Source organism: Asparagus officinalis, chromosome 9, assembly GCF_001876935.1.
Source record: "Asparagus officinalis chromosome 9, Aspof.V1, whole genome shotgun sequence".
Lineage (NCBI taxonomy): Eukaryota > Viridiplantae > Streptophyta > Magnoliopsida > Asparagales > Asparagaceae > Asparagus > Asparagus officinalis.
The window spans coordinates 19,826,292-19,852,129 of NC_033802.1; the positions used below are offsets into that span (position 1 = coordinate 19,826,292).

General features: G+C 41.0%; 2 protein-coding genes across 3 annotated transcripts in view; one reads left to right on the forward strand and one right to left on the reverse strand.

The window, feature by feature from the left end:
* Nucleotides 7–25,838, reverse strand: part of LOC109824209 (receptor homology region, transmembrane domain- and RING domain-containing protein 2-like) — a 36,159-nt gene continuing 10,327 nt past the window's right edge. For both annotated transcript variants that reach the window (XM_020390744.1, XM_020390743.1), the window contains 2 exons: nucleotides 2,081–2,482; nucleotides 7–810 (listed from right to left, as the gene is read on the reverse strand). In XM_020390744.1, coding sequence (XP_020246333.1) covers nucleotides 92–810; nucleotides 2,081–2,482 — 1,121 coding nt within the window. In that variant the 3' untranslated portion in view covers nucleotides 7–91. The remainder of the gene's footprint in view (nucleotides 811–2,080; nucleotides 2,483–25,838) is intronic.
* Nucleotides 22,838–24,026, forward strand: LOC109824210. The gene is made up of 3 exons (XM_020390745.1): nucleotides 22,838–23,278; nucleotides 23,376–23,494; nucleotides 23,575–24,026. Exons 1-3 carry the CDS (start codon nucleotides 22,915–22,917, stop codon nucleotides 24,013–24,015), a joined length of 924 nt encoding a protein of 307 aa, XP_020246334.1. The 5' UTR covers nucleotides 22,838–22,914; the 3' UTR covers nucleotides 24,016–24,026.

Sequence of the window (25,838 nt, forward strand, 5' to 3'; positions counted from 1 at the left end):
ACTCAGGGTGTCTATCTGCAACAATAAAACTACAGGGGGTATATCCACATTAAACCATAGGAGAAAACTCAGTTAAGCAAATTCCAGCAACTTAACAAGTAGGAAGAGACTGAGCAGAAGCCAAAGCAGAGATACTTGCTCCAGATTCACAATACCGCAAGTATGAACATCGCCCAGATGACCCAACGAGAAAACTCGGAGATGCGTTACTCGAGCTAGCATTATAATGGTTCATAAATCTTGAACTGTGAGGAGAGGGCAAAGGAAGCCCCACAGAATATCCAGAAGCAGAAGCAGAAGCAGAAGCAGAAGCAGAAGCAGAAATACTTGCTCTAGATTCACAATGCCTCAAGTATGAACATTGACCAGATGACCCAACAAGATAACTCGGAGATGCGTTGCTTGAATATCTCAACCCTGCAGACCTTTGAAATGGTGTACTCCTAAGATCTACAAAGCTTCGGTTTATATGTATGCTAGAGGTATTATTATTATAGGAACTATATGAGTTAACCATATTATGAGTATTAGACAATGAATGATTACGAGAAGCTGGGGGGATCCAAGGAGGCAGGAGGAGCATCGATACGGGTGGAGATGAGGAGGCAATTGGTATTGATGGAGATGATGCTAAAGATGAATGGCAAGATAGTAAATTGACAGATGATGGAGTTGGGGCACCGGAGGAAAGTAACGGAGTAGATTCTGAGGCCGGAGGGATGTTAATGCTTGTCCTGGCATCTCGTTTGCACACAGGGCAAAATGTTCTCCATGCCGTGAGCCAAGAATCGACGCAAATTGCGTGGAACTCTGAAAAAAATTCAAAATGTAGCGTCAATATAAACCAGCAAATGACTGAACAAATGGAAGAAATATAGAATATAGGGTCAATTGCGGATCTCCCTGTAGTATCGCTGTTTTAGACTTACTACCCCTGTAACTTCATTGTTGTAGATATACCCCTGGGTTAAACCTTTGTTTGACTGTTTTACCCTTAAATAGACTCACTAATTCACTCAGGGACAACATCTCACAAAATTTGTGAGAGGGTAAAAGAGTCAACAAGGAGGGGAGGGGGGGCAACCCAGGGGGGATCTCTCTGCAACAATAGAACTACAAGGGGTAGTAAGATTAAAACAAAGATATTACTGGGGGTCTATGTGCAATTGATAACGCATATACAGTAGGTCTTACAGGTCATATATAAAATTAGTTCTATAGCGTCCAAGAATTACATGAGCATAATGAGCTATTAGCCCAAAGTTCACTGGAGAAAACATCAAGTGACTAATAGCACAAATCATCAAATCCTTATTATCAGGAAGAGTTCACAACTTTGCCATCTTTCTTCCAGACAATCCACCAGTTATTTTTCTCTTTTCTTTTTATTTTTTTGGGCTGAATTCTAGTTCCTCTCCTCTTACTGTCTGCAATACCTTCTCTGTGCTAGTCTGCGTCATCTACTATGCCACAGGTAATGCTTAATTACTTACTGACTTCTCGGTACGCCATGGGAGTTTTGTCTCAATGTTTTCTCAAAATGTCAATAAAGTGGGCATCATTACTCATCATTGGCAAATAACAAGTCTCTTTGACTTGAAATACATCATAGAAAACCTTAACAGTGTCCATAGACTTGATGCAAGTGATTGGAATTCTCACACAAATGCCATCGTCAAGGCTAATATTGTTGATTGTATCATATCATTTTGTGCATGTTTTGCAAGTAATGAAAAATTAACAGGATACAGGATCAATGGAGCAGATAATTTGCCAATAGTGTCAGTAATACGTAATGGTACAGATCCAGTTTGTGTTCAGTTTCTTGCATATGCACTTAAGCATACCACCCACCTAAAATGCATGTCGTTACTGCATATCTGATACTAACTCGGATGAAATATTTCAGTCTGTGTACCAATAGTGAAAAAAAAAGTGTCCTTAAACCAATGGTAAGACTTAGAACTATAGATCATCAATAGAAAGGAGATGAAGGATTCTTATATTGATAGGTAACAGAGAGAGTATATCTAAATATAGGGAAATAATAATGGCGATTGACATGGAAAAGCGTACATACTGTGACAACATGGTAGAATTCGAAGCTTTTCTCCAGTACTATAGTCTTCAAGGCAAATAGCACATGCGCTTGAAGTACAATTGTCTTCTAAAACAGTTGTGAATCTCACACTCGGCATTGCTTTCACCAAACGACGGCTCATCCCATGGAACTCTTCAACCTGAGCTCTCCGTCTTTCACGTCTTGTGTGGTGTTTACATACAAAAAAGCATGTAGCCAGCACAGTAAACATGGCAAGTAGTGATATGAAAGAAACAACCATTATAGACCATGGTGTGTTTTCAAAGGTTGGTAAGACCCATGTCTCAACATCAGTATCACCTGCATACTTTTTCAGTACCTTGCCTGAGGCTCTGGATATAAAAACAGCATGTATTTTTACACCACCTGGAGTTCCTCCCACTGAATCGTGCCATAGTGAAATTCAGTTAGTTTTTAGGTATCAGAAAGCAAATTCTGACTGTAAAATAGAATAACTAGGCTTGACAGATATGCTAGTAGAAAAGTAAATTTGACCTACAATAGCTCCTATTGTTAATTCATAACAGTTAAAGCTTTCACTTCCCTTGTAACAAGTCAAATAAAGAACTGCATGAATGCACGTAGAACATTTCTTTGTTTATGATATAATAAATAAAAGATCAGACTTATGACGGTATGCAAGAGGTTGACAGATAATCCATCTTGCTTTATGTTCTAAGTGAGCACCATTCTTCACATGCACATAACAGTTATTTTTCAAATTTAATATAAAGCAGTTGTTAAGATGGAAACAAATAGACGGTAATAATTGTATGGATAGGGGTAAAAGTGAGTAACGTGAGAAAGGTGGAGCAGATGAGAGCCTAGGATTTAGAACAGTCTCGAAGTCTCCTACCCATTCAAAATAGAAGGCCAGGCTCCTTTCAGTATTAGGAGGGTCAGCACAAGCTAGATGAAGTATTTGAACTAAAATTAGATGAACTGAATTTGGACTTGGACAGGTAGGATCAAATTATTCAATTTGCATAGCCTTCAATTGCACTCATGGTACAAAGTAATGGATCAGGTCTCTGCCTTCTCTATCTCTGAACACCAGAAGCTAAAGCAAGCTATGAATTAAATAGCCAGGTTAAGTAAGTTAGTCAGGTTCCTCAGCATAAATAACTGTGAAAAAGGATAAGTGTCCAAGATTTCCCTACTGGAGTGTTGAGTTCCGCTCCTATACTGATTCTAGACTACGGGTAGAATTGGGATTTGGGCAGGTGGGCGGGTGGGGGTGGGGCCGTGGGGCGTGGGGGGGGTTGATGTTGCAGAAATTTGTCTAGTAGTATGCATGAATTGGTATATTCACATCTACACATTATGTAGCCTTTACCTTAAAGTTAAAGTACACTTGTAGTAGCCCCTGTTACAAAAAGCCCGCCGGCCCGGCCGGGTCGGCCAGACCCGGTCCCCTCGCGGCCGCCCGGCCCGGAACAGTTCCGGCGTCGGGCAACGAAACCGGTCGGGCAGCCGAACCGAGCTCGACCCGGGTGACCGTTGCGGGCAAAAATCCGGGCCGGGCCGGGCCACGAAAACAGTCACCAAGGGTGATCGTTTTCGCCAAACGGTCACATTGGCCGGGCCGGGCCGGTCAAAACGGTCATTTTTTGCGTTTTGACCGTTTTACCTCTTAAAACGGTCAAAAAACGACTATTTGGTGAGAGTTTTTTGGTCATTTGCCTAGAAGGCTACCTCTATAAATAGAGGAGGGTTTCACTTTTTCTCCTCACACCAAAACTCATATGCTTCTCTCTAATACTCTCTTATACAATCTTATACTCCCTTATACTTTCTAAATTCTAATCCTTTCATCAAATGGCTTCTGGATCTGATTATGAAGAGAAAAATCTATCTCCTACCGATATTAAAATGAGTCCTCCTACAACAACAGTTACTCTTCCTATCAGTGGTAATCCTGAATCCGTTGGCGACGAATTTGCACCAAGAGCTCCTAAAAGGCCAAAATCCGGTGTGAAATTTTTTTGAAAAGATAAACGTCACCAAGGATGAACACGGTAGGATCCTCACCCAGAAGGCTAAATGTGCGTTGTGCGGCCGAACTTCCCAAGCTCATTATAAGAGCGGCACCAACCACCTCAAACGTCATATAGAAAAACACAACAAAGGTTAGACTCCTCAAAATGATATCCGACAATCTATGATTTCTCAATCCTCCTCTTCTGGTAGACTCGGTACTTGGAATTACGACGCTGTCTGAGCCAGGAAATGCGTCATCAGGTTTATCATTCTTAAAAACATTCCTTTTAAATTAGTAGAAGATGAATTTTAAGATTTGTTTAGAGATGGTTTTTATCCCAATTTAAAAAAAAAATCTCGTCAAACCTGTCAACGTGACATTTTAAAACATTATCAAACGGAACAAGGAAAAATAATTTCTTATTTTAAAATTTTAAACTGTAAATTTTCTTTAACTTCTGATATTTGGACATCTAGAACACAAACAGGTTATTTATGTATCACAGCACAATGAAAATTGACAAATATTTAAAAGAATTATTTTTTTATTACAATTAAAGAGTCACATACTGGTATTAATGTAGTCAATTTAATAGTTGAAGAACTTATGAAACTAGAAATTGATCAAAGAATATTTTCTCTTTCACTAGATAATGCAAGTACTAACAATGTAACTATAGATTTTCTGTCATTATCCTGTCATGGTAAACTTTTTCATATTAGATGTATATGTCATATTTTAAATTTAATTGTTCAAAAGTGCATTTACTAAAATTAAACACATGATAGAAAAGTTTAGAACAGTTGCTTATATGCATACTGCTTCTGAACAAAGACTTAAAAGATGAAAATAAATGTGTAAAAGAAAAAATATTAAGGCTATTCTAAAAGATGTTGATCATAGATGAAATTCCACCTATGCAATGATAAGTGTAGCTATAGAATATAAAGAAATTAGAAATAATTTTATAAATTATTTTGCTTCTAGTTCTAGCTCTGGTAACTCTTAGGCCCCGTTTGGCAAAGGGTTAATGAAGAGGGGTTAAAGAGAATGATTAATGTACTTAGCCCATTTGATAATCCGAATGACTAAATTATTAACCCGTTAAATAAGTTTTATTTTAGCCCTTATTCCATCTAAATAGGAGTATTAGTAAACCCCTCATTTTGAGGGGTTAACTCATTTTAACCCCTCTAGAGGGGTTAACTTAACCCTTTTATATTTTTTATGTTTGGCAAATTATGGAGGGTTAACTCACTTTAACCCTTATATAGTTTTGTTGTGTTTGGCAGGTTAAGAAGGGGTTAAGTCTCCTTAACCCCTCTCTTAACCCTTTGCCAAACGGTACCTTATGGAATAACTGGAGATGAATGGACAATTATATGTAATTTAAATGAAATGTTACAAGTTTTTTATGATGCTACTATGTTATTATCTGGTTGTTATTATCCAACTATTACTTTAGCTGCTTTATAAATTTTAAATATTCAAAAAAAATTAACAAATATCGTATGAATGATACTTTGGGAAGTATAATTTTTCAAATGGAGAACAAATTTAATAAGTATTTTAGGCCTATTCCTCATATTTTTGATATGGGGTTCTTATTGATCCATGTTTAAAGGATATTGACCTTCGAAGTTTGTTATAATCATTGTATGATAGACATGTTATAAAGTTAGATGATGGATCCAGTATTACTGATATTTCTCATCATTTAGCTATTAGAAATTATTTTTAAACCTTATATGATGAGTACGCAGCTAGACATGGTGTAGCTGCACAACAATCTGTAGCGTCGGCGCCTTCGAGCTCAAGCCGAGATAAAAGTGTAAGTTTTGATAGGCATGCAATGGTAACTGGGCTAAATGGTGGATCTGGACTTGGATCATCGTTGGAACTTTCTGAAATAGATGAATATTTATCTGCTTCTTTAGTTAAATGTCAACAAAATGCTTTAGATATTTTGTAATGGTGGAGAGTATATGGATCAGTTTTATATCCTATACTTTCCACCATGGTTCGTGACATACTAACAGTGCAGGTTTCGAATGTAGCTTCGGAATCCGTCTTCAGCACATCAGGACGTTTGATCGACGACCACAAGACATGCTTAGATCGGTATACTGGACAAGCGATGATGTGCTTACAAGATTGGTGGAGGTACGAGAAACGAATACAAGGCATCGATTGGATGGCTAGAATTAAAGATAAATTTGAAGAGTTTGGACTAGCAGATAAATATAAAGATTAAACAATATTCATCAAATTATAATTTTTATTTCTTAGCCAAGGTTATTGATAGCGGATCGCGTCGCGTCGCGGCGAGGTACCGCTAAGGCTATTGCGCGCTATTGCGGCGAAATAGCGACAAATAGCGCACAGTCAAATAGCGGACAAATTTAAATATATTTAAATATCCTAAATAATAAGAAAATTCATAAAAAAATCTAAAAATTCTACAAATGCATACTTAATGCCTAAACATGAAGTAGATGTGTACAAGAACAAGAACAAATAACAAGAACAAATAAATAAACAATAACAATATAAGTACTATAACGGTAGAACTTTATTTCTTCACTCTTTATTCATACAATAACAATATAAAGTACTATAACAGTAGAACTTTATTTCTTCAACTCTTTATTCATACAATAAATAAACATGTTATATTTCTTCATTCATTCAATAACTCAATAAGTTATAAATTTATAATGATTTGATTGATTTCAAATGTTGATTATACAGGTTTTCTGGAAGTTGGAAATCTCAAGGGCACTAATCATTTCGGTGCAGCTGCTGGTTATGAAGATCAACCCGTTTATCGCATACATATTAATTTGTTGTAAATTTCTTGTATTATTAGTAAATAACAATTGATAAGCTTGTTGTATGAGTATGAATGAAACTATGAAAAAAATCAAGAAATATAGCATCATTGATTCTCGAAATACTGCAGTCCTGAACGTGATGGAAACACCATTTATGGAATACATATTAATTTGTTGTAAATTATTTCACGTATATTTTCATGTAATCATGTGATTAAAGGTTAAACATCTGTAAATATCAAACAAGAGTCCAAGACAGGTGTGCTAACGTGCCATGTCTAATAAAGATGGAAACACCATTTATTATTGACCTTCTTCAGAGTTATTCTTGTTTATTATCTAATATAGGTAAAGGAACAGAAAAATTAGTTATGCAACTATGCAAGTTGGAGAAAGCAATTCAGGCACAAAAGGAATGTGAGATGAGGTAGGAATTCCCAAAATTTGGACCTAGTCCCATAATTTTATACATTTTCCTCTGTGGCAGATCTAGCCAACAGAGATGGACGCCGGAGCCTGGAGCCTGGAGTGGAGATGATGACGTCGATGGACTCCGGAGCCTGGAGCCTGTAGCGGAGATGATGATGTCGCTGGAGCCTGGAGCCTACAGCGAAGATGATGATGTCGAAGGAGCCTAGAGCGGAGAAGATGGGAGCGGAGCTGCGGAGTGCGAAGATGATGAAGTCGAACCGTCGAAGGAGCCTGGAGCGGAGAAGATGGGAGCGGAGCTGCGGAGTGCGGAGATGATGAAGTCGAACTGTCGAAGGAGCTGGAGCGGAGAAGATGAAAGGCGGCTAGGGTTCGGGAGTGAACTGAGGGATTCGTCGCTTTTTTAGCCTCTTTTAACAAGCGGGTTCGGGTTCGGGTCGGGTTTGGGGCAAAAAAATCAAAACACATTTGATAGCGGGTTAGCGGTTTTAGCGGGTTTGGCCGCTTTTATCCGCTTTTGGCCGCTTTTATCCGCTATTGAGCGCTTTTATCCGCTATTGAGCGCTTTTACGCGCTATTCGAGCGCTTCGTGGTTTTTTTCGCTAAATCCCGCTGCGAACCCCCTACGCGTAGCGCTGAGGGGCCGCAATCCGCTATAGCCCCGCTATTGCCCCGCTATTGGCCGCTATTTACAACACTGTTCTTAGCTTTAAATTTGTAATGAACTATTTTGAAAACAGTTATAAATGATAGTGATATAGGTGAGTAGGTATCAACCTAGTTGGGACTCATCTATTGTGATGCGACGAATTCCGAAATAAATTTATACTTGTAAAAGATTTACTGATTATTAATAAAGAAGTTATTTTTACCATCTTTTATTTTTATAATTTTTTGTATTTGTAATTTATGTCATTTTAAGTTATTAATAATATGATTGTTTTTATTTTTATTTTCTATAATTTTCTGTAATTTTTTTATGTATATTTTAAATTTTAAAGAGATTTTTTAAAAATTTAAAAAAAAATAAAAAAACCGAAAAAAATCCCGGTCCGGCCCGGAGCCCAGCCAGGTCAGGCCCGGGCTCGGGTCCGGGTCCGGACTCCGATTTTGTCCAGCCCGGGTCCGGTTTTCTGGGTCGGGCCGAGTCGGACCGGATGGATAGGCCTACTTGTAGGCATGTGGCTTTATGGGCCTTCTAATTAATTTCCTATCCAATTCCAAACTCATTTCTTTAACCTTTTCATTATATCGCAGAGAACCCAACGCTCTCCTCTCGCTTCTCACCCTCAACCGACCTTTCTATTTTCTCTCTCCAGTCCTCATGCTCATATGCTCTCAAAGAAGAACTACATGGGGGCGTCGCTGGTCATCTCCTGCACCTAAGTCAGCACGCTAAGTACCCCAACTCTCACCCACGAACAAGGTAAGCTCAAAATTCCTCGGGATCTTAAAACCTTAATTGATTAACCGTTGATTGTGAATGGTTTTCTTATTAGTTTAAACCTCAATTGAACTTTTGATTGATGCAAGGATGAGACACTAAATTGTTATCTAATTGTCAATTTTGCTAGGGATTTAAGTTTTAATTGGTTGGTGCAAGTGGAACAGTCAAAACCCTAATTTTTAAGAGTTTAGGCTAATTTCTAAGAGGTTAAATAAATGGAACCTTTTCTATAAATTGGAACCTATAGCTTTTATTTTTCATGATGAACCTGTAGCTTTAATTTTTCAATTTTCTATAACTTGGAACCTTATTCTAATTTACAAAAATTTGAAAAATAAAAGCTATAGGATCATCATGAGATTTTATTATAAGTTTATTGAAGTGTTTATTTCTGATATTTGACACTTGACAGGTTCATCATGAGACTGTACTGAAGTTATAATTTTTTCCTTAATTATTAATATTGTTTGAAATAAGTTTCTACGGTATAATTATTAATATTGTTTGAAATAAGTTTCTACGGCAAACGGCGAAACTGTCTCACAATCAGTGAGACAGTCTGAAGTGTCTCGAAACCTGAGACACATAAATGTGTCTCGAGTGCCACGACGTGTTTTCTGATGGTTTTCTCGGTTTTCGTGTGGTCCACTAGCTCCATAACTCCTTTGGGAACATCCTTAAACACGAGAAAGTCATTATAAACTGAAAATCCACCAGATCGACGGTCGGTTACGAATTCTTATCCACAAACACGGCATCCGAGGCCTAGAAATACCCCCCCCCCCCACACACACACACACACACATTTGTGAAAGGTACTGACGAATTAGCGAAGTGCTGATGGTTTGAGAGCAGAAACCCACGAATTTCAGAGAGAGGCGGAGATCTTGGCAAACGTCATGCATAAAGAGGAAGTTTTCGAAAGATCCAAGGTCCTTCGGCGTTCCCTCGATATTCAAATATTGATTTGATATCGGGAAAAGTATTTATCTCACATTGCTGAGATATATACTTCTGTTCTTTTTTCCAAAACAAAATAAGAACATCGAGCCTTCTTCACGATCAATCCGGATCTGTGAATCGGTGATCCACGAGCTAACGCGTCCCCAGCACAGGTAAAAATCTCACGCAATCAGCAATTGATAAACAATCACTGCGTGTTTTTAGAAAATCCTCTTTTTGTTTCTTTTGTAAAGAGAAGTCTTATAAAAAGGCTCACTCTTGTGATTATGTTATATCGATAAACGATCGTAATTGATTCTGCAAAGAAATCGATTCCGACGCAAACACGCTAGCGACCACAGTGGGAGGGTTGAGGAAATTGATCATAGCGATTGAAAGTAACCAGGATTATGAATAAAGGAAAGAAGATATTATGTTATCTTTCACTTTACAAGAAAATTCTGGTTATCAGGAAGATGCCGATGACCAAGAAGGGTTTTGGCAACTTGTTCCTAGTAGGTTGAAGTAGATGGGATATGCTTCGTCCTTGAAAGAATTTAGGGTCACAGTGGAAGAGTTTTAATCACCTTAGTAATGATTAAACAACCACAGTAGGGGAATCTTAATCATTTTTGTAATGATTAAGAATGAATTATTCAGATGGTTGGTTTTTATCTTAAATAACTTTTTGATCTTGGGTTATCCTTCAGAATATCATGCGTAGTATTCTCCAGGAATTTCCTGTTGGGGGTAACACTGTACAACTTAAGTTGCACGCGTCAAATCGGTTATCCTGAATATACTATGGATAGTATATTTTTAGGAACTTCTCATTTATTGACATCATGATTTTGTCACCATCTTGGGTGATCAGGTGATATGCACCGTTTGAGTAGACTGTCTCCACTACAAACGGTCATTCCCATTAGGGCTAGAACTTGTCTTTCTTCTTGGAATTGAGTATCATTGATCGTCGGACGGCAAGAACCAAGTTTCTTTCCTTAAATCCCCGTTGTCGGACTTTCTAATGTTGTTCCTCCGCCGTCATCACTGTTGCTAGGGCAACGCGAAGAGATGGAATTTGAATTTCCAATGAAAGAACGACCTCGCACCCATATACTAGAGAATATGGGTTGCTACGGTAGGCGTGCGGACTGTGGTGCGATAAGCCCAGAGGGCTTCGTCGAGTTCGTCATCCCAATCTCGCTTGTTTGTTCTTACGAGCTTCGATAGGATCTTGATGATAGTTTTGTTGAAGGCCTCAGTCAGACTATTTGCAGTGGGATTGTAGACCGTCGATGAGACGTCTGGGTTTCTTTTGCAGAATCCATTACAATCGTTTATCGATACAACGAAATCATAAGAGTGAGCTTTTTTATAAGACTTCTCTTTACAAAAGAAACAAAGAGAGTATTTTCTAAAAAACACACGCAGAGATTGTTTATCAATCACTGCTTGCGTTTCTAGGAAATCCTCTTTTTGTTTTTTGTTTTTTTTGTAAAGAGAAGTCTTATAAAAAGGCTTACTCTTATGATTCCGTTGTATCGATAAACAATTGTAATGGGTTCTGCAAAGAAATCGATTTCAGACGCAAACATACTGGCGATCATAGTGGGAGCCAATGGTCTCGCTACCGAGACCGGAGTGTCGCAACCGATCAAGATCCAGGTTGATTCAACGGTCGAGTACGAGTTCGACCGAAAAAGTTCGAGGAGTACCTTTCATCCTTCTCCTCAAGATCTTTCTCGCCCTGCAAGTGCAGAAATATCTCTTCTTCAAAGAAGGTTTGCTGGTCTTCAACTCCGATGAAGGCCTAGAGTGATGAGTCTCGCTCAATCGTTGTTGAGGCTACCCCTCGTAATGCCTCTCCGGCATCTAATCACGTCGAAGTCTCTGCTAGCAGCAACTCCTCCTCGGTCAAGGAATCGTTCAATGAAAGCTCGCCAACTCTGATGAAGAGGGCTCGTCAGAGGCTGTGCCAACATCTCGCTCGTCAGCTCGCCAAAGCCTTGGAGCAGGTTGACGGATTTCGCTATTACGCAGATCTGGAGTCAATAGTCGAATGTTACAACCGCCTCAACGGCAGAATACTGATGTTTCCTCCAAACCATCAACCGATGAACGGGTTCGTGTCACAAAGACGCGCTCAACTCAAGGAACGCATCCAGAAGCGTCGCGCACATGCCGCATGCGCATGTGCTTTGTGCAAAAGGCATAGGAAATGCAGAAGGAAGAGGTAGACAAAGAATTACCGAAATCCCGCAAAATCTGGATGCCAAAGTCTGGAACTGCGCCGAAATCAAGTGCAAAGGCAAAGGCAGCAGAGTGTCTCGTCCAAAGCCGAGACAGCCCAAGCTATCACGCAAACTGAGACAGCCTAAGGTGTCTCGGTCAAGGCCGAGACACATCACCCTGTCTCGCCCAAATAATCAACTCCGTGGCAGCTTCCTCACCTCTGTCGATGTTTGCTCCTAGTCCATCCATCTGCTGCCATACCTCTGGTAAAACCTTAGGGAAGCCTAGACCTAATAAAATTTAATATTACGATAGCAGATCGCCTTGGCCTTTTGCACGAAGACCGAGGCAAAGCTCATGTTAAAGAACGTTTGGGTCCAGTGAACAAAACCCAAGTAGTTCTACAGACTGGGGGTCGTGCACGTCCTCCCGTCAAGCTAAAGTTCTCCCTTCTTAGGAAAATTTCCGTCACCACTCGCTTGGGGGTTTGTGTCGAAGCCTAGGAGCCCGTTAATATTCCACACTCGCAAGGGTGTGGTTCTAAACGCGTGACTCACGAGAATGCCAACAATGCGTCACATCCCTAGTAGAAAATGTGTCCATCAAAAGACGACGTTATACCTGGGAAGTCACACCAACGATAGGTTGCTTCAGTCATCATGCCGATGAGTTGTACTATCAGACTGGGGGTGTGAATATATCCCGAAAGAGAACCCCCCGAGAAGCAAACTCTCATTGTCCATGTGAGAGGCTTATGAGAGCAGTATTATCAAAGTGTGGTTACTCCAAGACCGCTCCACAGAGGGTCTCGATATTCCAAAGGTTTTCCACCGAAGCGTCAAAACCCAAATTAAGACGCTTCCGCAAGAGAAGATTAGTTGTCCAAAATGATGAACTCCCAGAAGTCATCATCAACATGACTGATAAAGGCAAGTCAAAACGACGCCCAAACAACTCTCGGATCCTGATTCAAGATTGTCCTAGCGGATGTCTCGACTTCAACTAAGAGCCACTAGACGCAGAGATTATAGAAGAATGCACAAAGGACTATCTTCGGATGACGAACCTTCGAATGCTTGCTCTGCAATCGCCTCCGACGATACAATGTCCAGCATAGGTGAGCTAGGGAGACATTCACCATCACTCCTAATCAGTTGACTCAAATGCTTCAAGAAGATCTGGCTAAGCAACGAGAAGAAATCAGAGCTGAAATTAAAATGGAGATGGAGTTAACCATGCAGCAGATGAGGAAATTGCAAGCTCAACAACATCAACCTGAACCTAGTTAACGGGATGAGTCCAGTCGTCGGAATACCACATTGATTCAGGCCAATACTGAAGACAGCGATGCGGGCGTGGATGAACATATTTTTGCTAACCAGCCTCCCAACAACAATAACGCTGGGGGTGGTCCGATTGACTCTTCTCAACATCGCCCGAAGAAGGATATAGGCGGGGATAAAAAGATGAAAGACCTCGCGAGCAAAGTCAATGTTTTGATGTCTGCTCATGAAGTAAAAAAGACCGACATTTAATAACCATACCCGAGAGAGTGGGGGTCAATTCCGTACCCGGCGAAGTTCAATCTAATTAACATCACGACGTTTGACGGAAGAGGCTCACCTACTCAGCACTTAATCTATTTCAAGTCTTATTTGGACATGATCTCTGAACACGAACCCTTGATAGTCTGGTCATTCGTAGGTATCCTTTGCAGGGTCGCCTTCGATTGGTACCGACGTCTCAAGCCAAGGAGCATCAATAGCTGAGACGACATGGAAAGCTTGTTCCTCAGCAACTTCTTTGACGACAACACCGAAGTGTCGATCAGAACTTTGTTGGACGAGAAACAGAAAGGCGGAGAGTCAATTGACAACTTCGTCAAGCGCTTTCGAAACAAGACAATGAACTGCCGAGATCCGGCCACAAAGGAGTTCATTTTGCAGACTTACAGCAATAACATTTCTCTGGATGCGCTGGAAGATATAGGAGTGGTGTCATCCAAAACCTGGAAGGAATTGAAGGTACGCAGAAAACAAGCCGAACGCTTTCTCAAAAGGAAAAAGACAGAGAGAGGCCAACCGACGGCAAGCGTTCCAAAACAAAACTTTGTTCCTCGAGGCAAAGGAAAGGCACATGCGACTGTGGTCGATGCTCATCAAATATCACGACAGCCACAGTAGCAATCACAGTAATAGCCGTCATTCCAACTGCAGGGTCAAGCGCAGCAACTACAAAAGCAGCAGAGAACTTCAGAACTGAGATTCCTAAAGGAATATTCCTTTAAGGAAGACGAAGTGTCTACCATCTTCAAGTATCTCTTGGACAACAACAAGATCAAGTTGTCGCAAATCACGGACCAGGAGGAAGCCAAAAGAACCACGGATCCGAAATATTGTGCATACCATAGACGAGTTCATCATATGTGTTATGTCCTAAAAGACAAAATCCAAGCCTTAATCGACGCCGACATTATTACTGCAAAGCAATCAAAGGAGAAGGTGGGTGCGAACGTAGTGTCTATCAGCTTCGGCTCTGTCCCTCTATCGTGGTTTCAGCCAGAGCCTGTGTCAAAGGTGAAGATGAAGACCGTTAATGACGATCCTCATGAGCAACGTCAGAAGGGGCTTGTGCCACATACAACCTCTAATGGTGAAATTTTTTGGGTCCATTCGGATCTGCTCAAAGATGAACAATGGGCGGCGTCCTCTTCCAAGAAGAAGTCCAAAGGCAAGGGCAAATCTTGTTGTCCTGCTACAGTAATCCCACAAAAAGATGATGAGGGTATCCCAACCCTCACTTTCTGAAGATGAACATGAAATCTTAGCCTTCGCCTCCGGGATTGGGAATGAATACTGGTACAAATATCCGGAAGCTTCCGACCCGAATGCCAAAACTTTGGCTGAGCTGGAGCTAGTTTCAACTCCTCCTAAGCCTTCTGAGAAGCCCCAACAGCAGCCAACTGTCAAACAGAAGGAAGCTGAGGCGAAACAAAAAGAACCTCAACACAAAGAAGTTCAAATTCCGAGGCAAGGCTCGTTTCAATCGATCGATTAGGAGAGATAAATCAGAAAGCTCGAACACTCCATACCGTTTTGATGTTATGGCTCAACTGGCCAACATCCCAACGAGGATAACTCTATATGGGTTACTACGTCTTTCCAAAGACACCACGGATGCTTTGCAAGAAGTTTTACTGATTCTGATGTGTTTCTTACTCAGATCAAGCAAGCCCCTGAAGAGCAGAAGCCGCCAGTTCAACACTGCAATCTCGCGACGAAACAGTTCCCTTACATCACCTTCACCAGGGATGACATGCAAGTGAGAAACTCAAAGCATGACAGACTTTTGTAATTTCACCGGATACATTGGCTTAAGCGTTGTCAATCGGATCCAAGTCGATCCGGGTACCGCAGTCAGAACATGTCACTCCGATTGATGTATCATCTCGAAATTTTCACCAGCAAGTTAGCTTCCACAGGCATTGTTATCTATGGATTCAACACCATTAGGTCCAGGCCACTAGGTAAAATCCGAGTGAAGTGTCAACTTGGAAATTTAAAGTCTGAGGTCACATGCTACATGATTAACGCAGAGACCTCCTATAAATTACTATTGGATCGACCCTGGATTCATAATAATGTTATAGTACCTTCTACACTCCATCAGTGTCTGAAATATGTGAACACGAATAACAAGATCAAGATGATGGTCGCGGATAAGCAACCATTTAAGGAGTTGAAAATTTATTTTACTGATTCACTTCTATATGGTATTGAATCCGATACTGAACCACCGGTCCAAAACACGGACAGCGGAGAAGAGACCGATACCGAAGTCGGGCTCGATTACGACGAAGGTCTTGTATTAAACGACATTGAACCATTTGTAATCGATCTTGAAGGTGATGAATCGTCGAACGGAAGTTATAACTGACAACTTGTTGATTATGCAATAAATGACGATTTAGAATACTCGCATTGTCTTAATGATGTAATGCAGGGGCTGTATAATAACTCTGACATACACATGCCACTTCGATTATCTTGCATAATAAAGAAGTGTGTCCAAGACTCCTTCGGAACAACATTTGTCCTTCCTGCCAAGGCAGGGACAACTTGCTGATTATGCAATAAATGACGATTTAGAATACTCGCATTGTCTTGATGATGTAATGCAGGGGCTGTATAATAACTCTGACATACACATGCCACTTCGATCATCTTGCATAATAAAGAAGTGTGTCCAAGACTCCTTCGGAAACACATTTGTCCTTCCTGCCAAGGTAGGGAGTGGAAAGGAGATAGTCTTCGGTAAATGAGAGTTGTGTCCACCACCAAATCCCTTCGTGAAGAATGATAGTGATGATGAAAGACATGGTCGTCATTTATTCAGATACAGCTCAGAAGCGCGTAACTGCATGAAGAAATGGGGATACAACTTCACGCTTGAAGGACTTCGCTTTGGTCGAGGCCCTCGAGTTCCACCTCGGCCTACATATGTACCAAAGGGGAAACCTGATAATTATTACGGACATAAAAGAGACCTAGGATATACTTCTTCATCCTCTAATGAATGTTGTTGGCAGGTTAATAACCAGTCATCTCGAAATTTTCACCGGATAAATTGGCTCAAGCGTTGTCAATCTGATCCAAGTCGATCCAGGTACTGCAGTCAGCATCATGTCACTCTGATTGATGTATCTCGAAATTTTCACCAGCAAGTTGGCTTCCACAGGCATTGTTATCTATGGATTCAACACCATTAGGTCCAGGCCACTAGGTAAAATCCAAGTGAAGTGTCAGCTTGGAGATTTAAAGTCTGAGATCACATGCTACGTGATTGACGTAGAAACCTCCTATAACTTACTATTGGATCAATCCTGGATTCATAGTAATGTTATAGTACCTTCTACACTCCATCAGTGTCTGAAATATATGAACACGAATAACAAGATCAAGATGATGGTCGCGGATAAGCAACCATTTAAGGAGTTGAAAAATTATTTTATTGATTCCCTTTTATAAGGTGTTGAATCTGATACTGAACCATTGGTCCAAGGCACGGACAGCAGAGAAGAGGCCGATACCGAAGTCGAGCTCGATTATGACGAAGGTTTTGTATTAAACGACATTGAACCATTTGTAATCGATCTCGAAGGTGATGAATCGTCGGACGGAAGTTATAACTGACAACTTGCTGATTATGCAATAAATGACAATTTAGAATACTCACATTGTCTTGATGATGTAATTTAGGGGCTGTATAATAACCCTGACATACACATGCCACTTCGATCATCTTGCATAACAAAGAAGTGTGTCCAAGACTCCTTTGGAACAACATTTGTCCTTCCTGCCAAGGTAGGGAGTGGAAAGGAGATAGTCTTCGGTAAATGAGAGTTGTGTCCACCACTAAATCCCTTCGTGAAGAATGACAGCGATGATGAAAGACATGGTCGTCATTTATTCAGATACAACTCAGAAGCACGTAAATGCATGAAGAAATGGGGATACAACTTCACGCTTGAAGAAGACTTCGCTTTGGTCGAGGCCCTCGAGTTCCACCTCGACCTGCATATGTACCAAAGAGGAAACCTGATAATTATTACAAACATAAAAGAGGCCTAGGATATACTTCTTCATCCTCTAATGAATGTTGTTGGCAGGTTAATAACCAGTCATCTCAAAATTTTTACCGGATACATTGGCTCAAACGTTGTCAATTTGATCCAAGTCGATTCGGGTACCACAGTAAGCATCATGTCACCCCGATTGATGTATCTCGAAATTTTCACCAGCAAGTTGGCTTCCACAGGCATTGTTATCTATGTATTCAACACCATTAGGTCTAGGCCACTAGGTAAAATCCGAGTGAAGTGTCAGCTTGGAGATTTGAAATCTAAGGTCACATGCTACGTGATTGACGTAGAGACCTCCTATAACTTACTATTGGATCGACCCTGGATTCATAATAATGTTATAGTACCTTCTACACTCCATCAGTGTCTGAAATTACTATTGGATCGACCCTGGATTCATAATAATGTTATAGTACCTTCTACACTCCATCAGTGTCTGAAATATGTGAACACGAATAACAAGATCAAGATGATGGTCGCGGATAAGCAACCATTTAAGGAGTTAAAAAATTATTTTACTGATTCCCGTTTATAAGGTGTTGAATCCGATACTGAACCATCGGTCCAAGGCACGGACAGCGGAGAAGAGGCCGATACCGAAGTCGAGCTCGATTATGACGAAGGCTTTGTATTAAACGACATTGAACCATTTGTAATCGATCTCGAAGGTGATGAATCGTCGGACAGAAGTTATAACTGGCAACTTGCTGATTATGCAATAAATAACGATTTAGAATACTCGCATTGTCTTGATGATGTAATGCAGGGGCTGTATAATAACTCTGACATAAACATGCCACTTCGATCATCTTGCATAACAAAGAAGTGTGTCCAAGACTCCTTCGAAACAACATTTGTCCTTCCTGCCAAGGTAGGGAGTGGAAAGGAGATAGTCTTCGGTAAATGAGAGTTATGTCCACCTCTAAATCCCTTCGTGAAGAATGACAGCGATGATGAAAGACATGGTCGTCATTTATTCAGATACAACTCAAAAGCGCGTAACTGCATGAAGAAATGAGGGTACAACTTCACGCTTGAAGAAGACTTCGCTTTGGTCGAGGCCCTCGAGTTCCACCTCGGCCTGCATATGTACCAAAGGGAAAACCTGATAATTATTATGGACATAAAAAAGGCCTATGATATACTTCTTCATCCTCTAATGAATGTTGTTGGCAGGTTAATAACCAGTCATCTCGAAATTTTCACCGGATACATTGGCTCAAACGTCAATCTGATCCAAGTCGATCCGGGTACCGCAGTCAGCATCATGTCACTCCGATTGATGTATCATCTCGAAATTTTCACCAGCAAGTTGGCTTCCACATGCATTGTTATCTATGGATTCAACACTATTAGGTCCAGGCCACTAGGTAAAATCCGAGTGAAGTGTCAGCTTGGAGATTTGAAGTCTGAGGTCACATGCTACGTGATTGACGTAGAGACCTCCTATAACTTACTATTGGATCGACCCTGGATTCATAGTAATGTTATAGTACCTTCTACACTCCATCAGTGTCTAAAATATGTGAACATGAATAATAAGGTCAAGATGATGATCGCGGATAAGCAACCATTTAAGGAGTTAAAAATTTATTTTACTGATTCCCATTCTATATGATGTTGAATCCGATACCAAACCATCGGTCCAAAACACGGACAGCGAAGAAGAGGCCGATACCGAAGTCGGGCTCGATTACGACGAAGGTCTTGTATTAAACGACATTGAACCATTTGTAATCGATCTCGAAGGTGATGATTCGTCGGACGGAAGTTATAACTGGCAACTTGCTGATTATGCAATAAATGACGATTTAGAATACTCGCATTGTCTTGATGATGTAATGCAGGGGCTGTATAATAACCTTGACATACACATGACACTTCGATCATCTTGCATAACAAAGAAGTGTGTCCAAGACTCCTTCGGAACAACATTTGTCCTTTCTGCCAAGGCAATGAGTGGAAAGGAGATAGTCTTCGGTAAATGAGAGTTGTGTCCACCACTAAATCCCTTCGTGAAGAATGACGAGTGGAAAGGAGATAGTCTTCGGTAAATGAGAGTTGTGTCCACCACTAAATCCCTTCGTGAAGAATGACAGCGATGATGAAAGACATGGTCGCTAAATGAGAGTTGTGTCCACCACTAAATCCCTTCGTGAAGAATGACAGCGATGATGAAAGACATGGTCGCCATTTATTCAGATACAGCTCAGAAGCGCGTAACTACATGAAGAAATGGGGATACAACTTCACGCTTGAAGAAGGACTTCGCTTTGGTCGAGGCCCTCGAGTTCCACCTCGGCTTGCATATGTACCAAAGGGGAAACCTGATAATTATTACGGACATAAAAGAGACCTAAGATATACTTCTTCATCCTCTAATGAATGTTGTTGGTAGGTTAATAACTAGTCATCCAACACTAACAGAGAGGGATGCTCATCAAATTCTTCGGATTGAGACTCTGATGTTAGCCTTGGAGAAATATTCAAAGACTTAATGTCAAATATGGCCACAATCGATCCTGTAACGATACAGGAAGACGATCAGTTACCAACTTAAAAAGATCCTTGGATCCATCACTTGAACATCCAGTACGGTGACAAGTTCGAGCAAAGGGAACCTCCTACCGAGGATAAGGTGGTCTAGGTCAATATGGGCGACGAAGCAAATCCGAAACTCATATTCATCAGCAGTATTTTAAAAAACGGCCTGGGCGGCCGCCTAGGCGGAGGCGGTGCCTCTAACGTGGAATTCAGCCTTGAGCGGCCACCTTTGGGCGCTGCGAGCGCCTAGGCGGCCGCCCAAAGCTAAGCGGGCCGCTTAAGCGGCCCGCCCCACTTAAAAAAATAAATAAACGCCCATACCCAATACCCAAACCCAAAAACCCAAACCCAATAACCAAAATCCCAAACCCAAAACCCTAATTCCCATTTCTCACACAACCGACGCCGCAAGAAATTTCCAAAAACCATCGTCAACCTCGTCGAACTGTCTTCGTCGAAGCTCGAACTCGTCTTCAACCTCGGTCCTCGTCTTCGATCTTCAAGCTCGAACTCGTCTTCGTCTTCAACCTCGGTCCTCGTCTTCGATCTTCAAGCTCGAACTCGTCTTCGTCTTCAACCTCGTCGCAGACAGGAGTTCGAAGCTTCGTCTTCAACCTCCGAGCTTCAACCTCATCTTCGAACTCGTCGGAGCTTCGTCTTCAACCTCGTCTTCGAACTCGTCGGAGCTTTGTCTTCAACCTCCGGGCTTCGTCTTCAACCTCCGAGCTCGTCTTCAACCTCCGATCTGTTCCTCGTCGAAGCCTCTGGATTCTCGAAGCGGTTGTGAGTCTGCTTCATCCCTGTAACAAGGTAAAGGATTATATGTTATTTGCTTATTTTATTTATCATTTTACTATTTCAGTCTTTTCAGGTGATGACCTTTAATGTTATTTGCTTATTTATCATTTTACTATTCTGTTAAATTTTTTTTTAGGACAGTTTTTGTGATGGACAGTTTCTATCTCAGTTTTAGCCTTTTAGGAATTTATTTATTGAGGATTAAGGAATGATGCTGGATATATAAGCAAGTGACACTGGCTACTTGTTTTATTTAGGAAATTATTTATTTGTGTCCTAGTGTATTTCACTGTAGAATTATTTCACTGTAGAATTAAATGATACTGAAATCAGTCTCTTTTTTTATTATACAATGTAATAATACTTTAGTTTATCCCTTTATCATGATTTGATCTTATGTATATGAATGATTTGTTTGTTCATTTATTTCAGAATGTCGGGTGTTCCAACGAAGGAGTCTACGGGTTCCACCAATATCCCCGTACCTCCCGTGAAAGATAGAAGGAACTCAGGAGATATTGGTTGGGAGTTTAGATTTTGTCCGAACCCAAAAAATTTGAATATGGTGCAATGCAAACTATGTGGGCACAAGGTGAATGCGGGGATCCATCGATTTAAGAAGCATCTTGCAGGGTTGAGGGGGGACACCAAACCATGTTTGAAGATTAGTGAAAAAGATAAGCAGAGGGTGAAAGAAGTCATTGATGCTAATTCGAAGAAGAAGCAAGTTAAGGAGAGGCACACTATAGACTTAGAAGAAGAACTTCATACGACGAGGCCGTGTGATGAAGAAAAAGATGAAAAAGAAATCATCTCTCCTTCCATAGGCGATGGGTCTTCAAAGAGGTCTAGAGAGCCTACTGTTGGGCCGATGGATGCTTACACCGCTAATGATCCAGAGCTAGCGAAAATGTTGAAAGGGAAAATGAAGCAGACAGGAGTGAAGGATTCTTTCCTGAAGGAGAAGAGAGATTGGGTGCATGATCAGTTGGCTACTTGGGCATATGAAAATGCCATCCCCTTTCATGCCATCTCCACGGATTCTTTTACGAAGGCATGCATGGCTATTGGAGACTATGGACCGAGCTACAGGCCTCCCAGCATGTACATGTTGAGGGAGCCCTTATTGCGAAGAGCTGTTGAGAGAACAAAAGTCTCCTTAAAAACGCATGAGGAGTGGGGCAAGACTGGATGTTCCATTATGACTGATGCTTGGTCGGACAGAAAGATGCGGTCGGTAATGAATCTTTGCATCCACTGCAGATTGGGGACAACTTTTCATAAGTCAATTGAAACCAAAGAGGAAGCACATACAGGACAATATATATTTGAGTGGGTTAATACGGCTATTGAGCAGATTGGAGCTGATAAAGTCATTCAGGTTGTCACGGATAATGCAGCTGCAAATATGGCCGCGAAGGAGCTTTTATATAGGAGGAGGCCGAGGATTTTTTGGACTAGTTGTGCAGCACACACTGTTGACCTGATGCTTGAAAGCATCAGGAAGTTGAGTTTATTCAAAGGACCAATTGAGAAGGCTGTTCGCGGGGAAAATCGTGTTCTTTATTGATTTCATTGAAGGCGAGGACCCTCACCATCTTTATCTATAGTCATCACAAGACTTTGTCTATGATGCGTCGCATTTGTGACAAAAGGGACATTGTGAGACCTGGAGTTACTCGTTTCGCCACTACATTTTTGACTCTGCGGAGTCTTCTTGAGAAGAAAGGGAAGTTGAGATTTATGTTTTCCGATGAAGCATGGGTGAGATGCAAGCTTGCAAAGACCGCTAAAGGCGCTAAGGTGGAGGCGATTGCTATGAGTGATAGTTGGTGGACAGCGGTGGCCAAGAAGGCGATTGCTATGAGTGATAGTTAGTGGACAGCGGTGGCCAAGATCTTGAAGGTGTATGCTCCTATTTTTCGATTGTTGAGGGTAGTCGATAGTGACTACAAACCCTCAATGGGATTTGTGGTGGGGATGCTTGAAGATATGAAGAAGGAGATCATTCAAGTTTTCAAGAATAAGGAGAAGGATTTCAAGCCCGTGATTGATATTATAGATGGGAAGTCCAAGGATCGGCTCTTTTCTCCCTTGCATATGGCTTCTTACTACCTCAACCCTTACTATTTCTATAGGGATGATGTAGTGAAGAATTGCAAAAGGGCGAAAGATGGATTTCTAGATGTGGTGGAGTTGTTCTATCCTGATGTAGAGCAACAAGTTGAAATTCATACTCAAGAGTTGGAGAGATACAGAGAAGGAAAGGGTTCATTTGCTAGGATTGGAGCGGTGAAGGCTAGAGAGAAATCAGACTTGAACCCAGATAAAATAATTTTAGAAATTGAATCATATATAACTTATAAGTTATCTATTGTGCCATTGTGGTAGTGAATCAACTAATAATATATTATCTTTTGTAGCTAATTGGTGGTATTTGCATGGTGGTGATTGTCCCTTCATGCAAAATATGGCTATGAAACTTCTCAACTTGACAAGCAGCTCTTCTGGTTGTGAAAGGAATTGGAGCACATTTGAGGGGGTAAACTAATTTCTAAACTTATGAAAAATATGAAATTCTTCTTAGTTGTGTTTTCTAATTTGTGTCCTTTACTTTTGAAGATTCATACGAAGAAGAGGAATAGATTGGAATCGAAGAGGTTAGAGGAACTAGTCTATGTGAAGTTTAACTCAAAGCTCAACCAGAAGAAGAGGAGAGGAGAAAACAAGAACCTACTACTATCTACTGATCGTAGTAAGGCACGAGCATGGATCCTAGAAGGAGCAGGCTCCGATGATGAGGAAGAAGTTCATCCTGGCTCAGGTCTTACTTGGAGGATGGTAGAGGGTATATCGGGAGCGGCTGAGGCTGCGGAGAATAGGAGGAGTTCTAGGCTAGCAGGACCTTCAAGTGCTTCTACTTCAGTGATAGATGATGAAGAAGAGCCTCTTGTCTCGGATGATGATGTTTCAGACGAAGAGGAGGATTGTGTGGAGATGGATTCTGGAGAGGATAGCGATGATGGAGTAGAGGAGGAACTTCATGATGATGATGATGTTTGATGATGACATTAGATTAGATGCATATTGCTAATTCATTATATTACATCTAGACTATTCTTGTTTGACTATCTTTTTGCTGATATTTTGAGACATAAACTTCTAGTTATTGGATATTATATGCCTTGTCATTTAGTATGTATGCATCTTTGATTGACTATTATACTTTGGATAGCATATGTGTTGTGTTGGTATTTTTGTATTTATGCATTGTTGATTGAGTATATAAATTTATCTTCAAGTATCACAATTAAAAAAAGAAAAACCGCCCAGAAGAAAAAAACCGCCCAGAAACCGCTTAGGCGCCCGCCTAGGCGTCTAAGCGCTGGGCGTCAAGTCCGACGCCCAGGAGCGCCCAGCGTTTAATGTAACATTGTTCATCAGTGACAGTCTTCCACCAGAAGAGGGAGGAGTTGATTGCCCTCATCAGGGAATACATCGATGTCTTTGTGTGGAACTATGAAGACATGCCGGACTCGACCCAAAATGTTGCGATGCACCGCCTTAACATCAAACCGGATGTCAAACCAGTCAAACAACAAAGACGATTTCGTCCGCAGATTATGAAAGTATTTAAAGCTGAAGTTAAAAAGCTGATTGACTTAGGCTTCATTAGGGAGGAACAACATCCCGCTTGGTTAGCAAATATTGTCCCGATCCTTAAAAAGAATGGGAAAATCAGAATCTGCATCGACTTCAGAGATCTGAACACTGTTTGCCCAAAGGATGATTTCTCTCTTCCCATCACGGACGTCATTATTGACAACACCTACGGAATCGAGAGAATGTCTTTCAAGGATAGATTCTCGAGTTACAATCAAATCAAGATGTACCCGGACGATAAGAAGCACACCTCGTTCAGAACACCACTTGGCATCTTGTGCTACACGGTTATGCCTTCGACTTGAAAAACGCGGGTGCTACCTACCAACGAGTCATGATGAAGATTTTCCAAGAGCACATCCGGAAAACCATCGAGTGCTATGCTGATGACTTGATCGTGAAGAGCCGTAGCAAAAACGATCATATCAAAGACTTGAGAACAATGTTCGATCTCATGCGGAGCCACCAATTGAAGATGAACCCTACCAAGTCTTTCCTGAGAATGTCTAGTGATAAATTCCTCAGATTCATCGTCACCACGAAAGGTATCCACAACGATCCCGATAAAGTGAAAGTGATCTATGAGTTGCAACCTCCGAAAAATATCAAAGAACTCAGAGGATTACAAAGACGATTGGCTTACATCCGTCAGTTCATCTCGAACCTATCCGGAAAATGCCAACCATTCTCTAAGCTTACAAAGAAAGGCATGTTGTTTATTTGGATTGATGCATGTCAGAAAGTATTTGAGGATATCAAAATATATCTGTCAAATCCTCATGTTCTCGTTGCACCGAAGTCGGGGAAACTGTTCCTGATTTATGTCAAGGCGACGAATCACTCGTTGAGTGCTCTACTTACACAAGACGATGACAACGTTCACGAGTATGCAGTATATTACCTGAGTCCAACATTGGTATGCGCTGAATCTCGATATTCGATGATCGAGGAGTGCCTCGCCCTGGTGTTCGCGATTCAAAAAATACGACACCTGATTGGATAGACGATCTACGTCATTTCTGATGTCAACCCAATTAGGGTGTTCATGACGCAACCAGCTTTTATAAATTAGCGGTTAGTGAGATGGGCCATGTTTCTGTCCCAATACGACATTCACTCTAAACAACAGAAATCGGTCAAAGGACAAGCAATTTATGATCTTCTAGCGGTTAAGCCTATAAATGATACAGCCGAATTATATAAAGATTTGCCGAATAAAACCC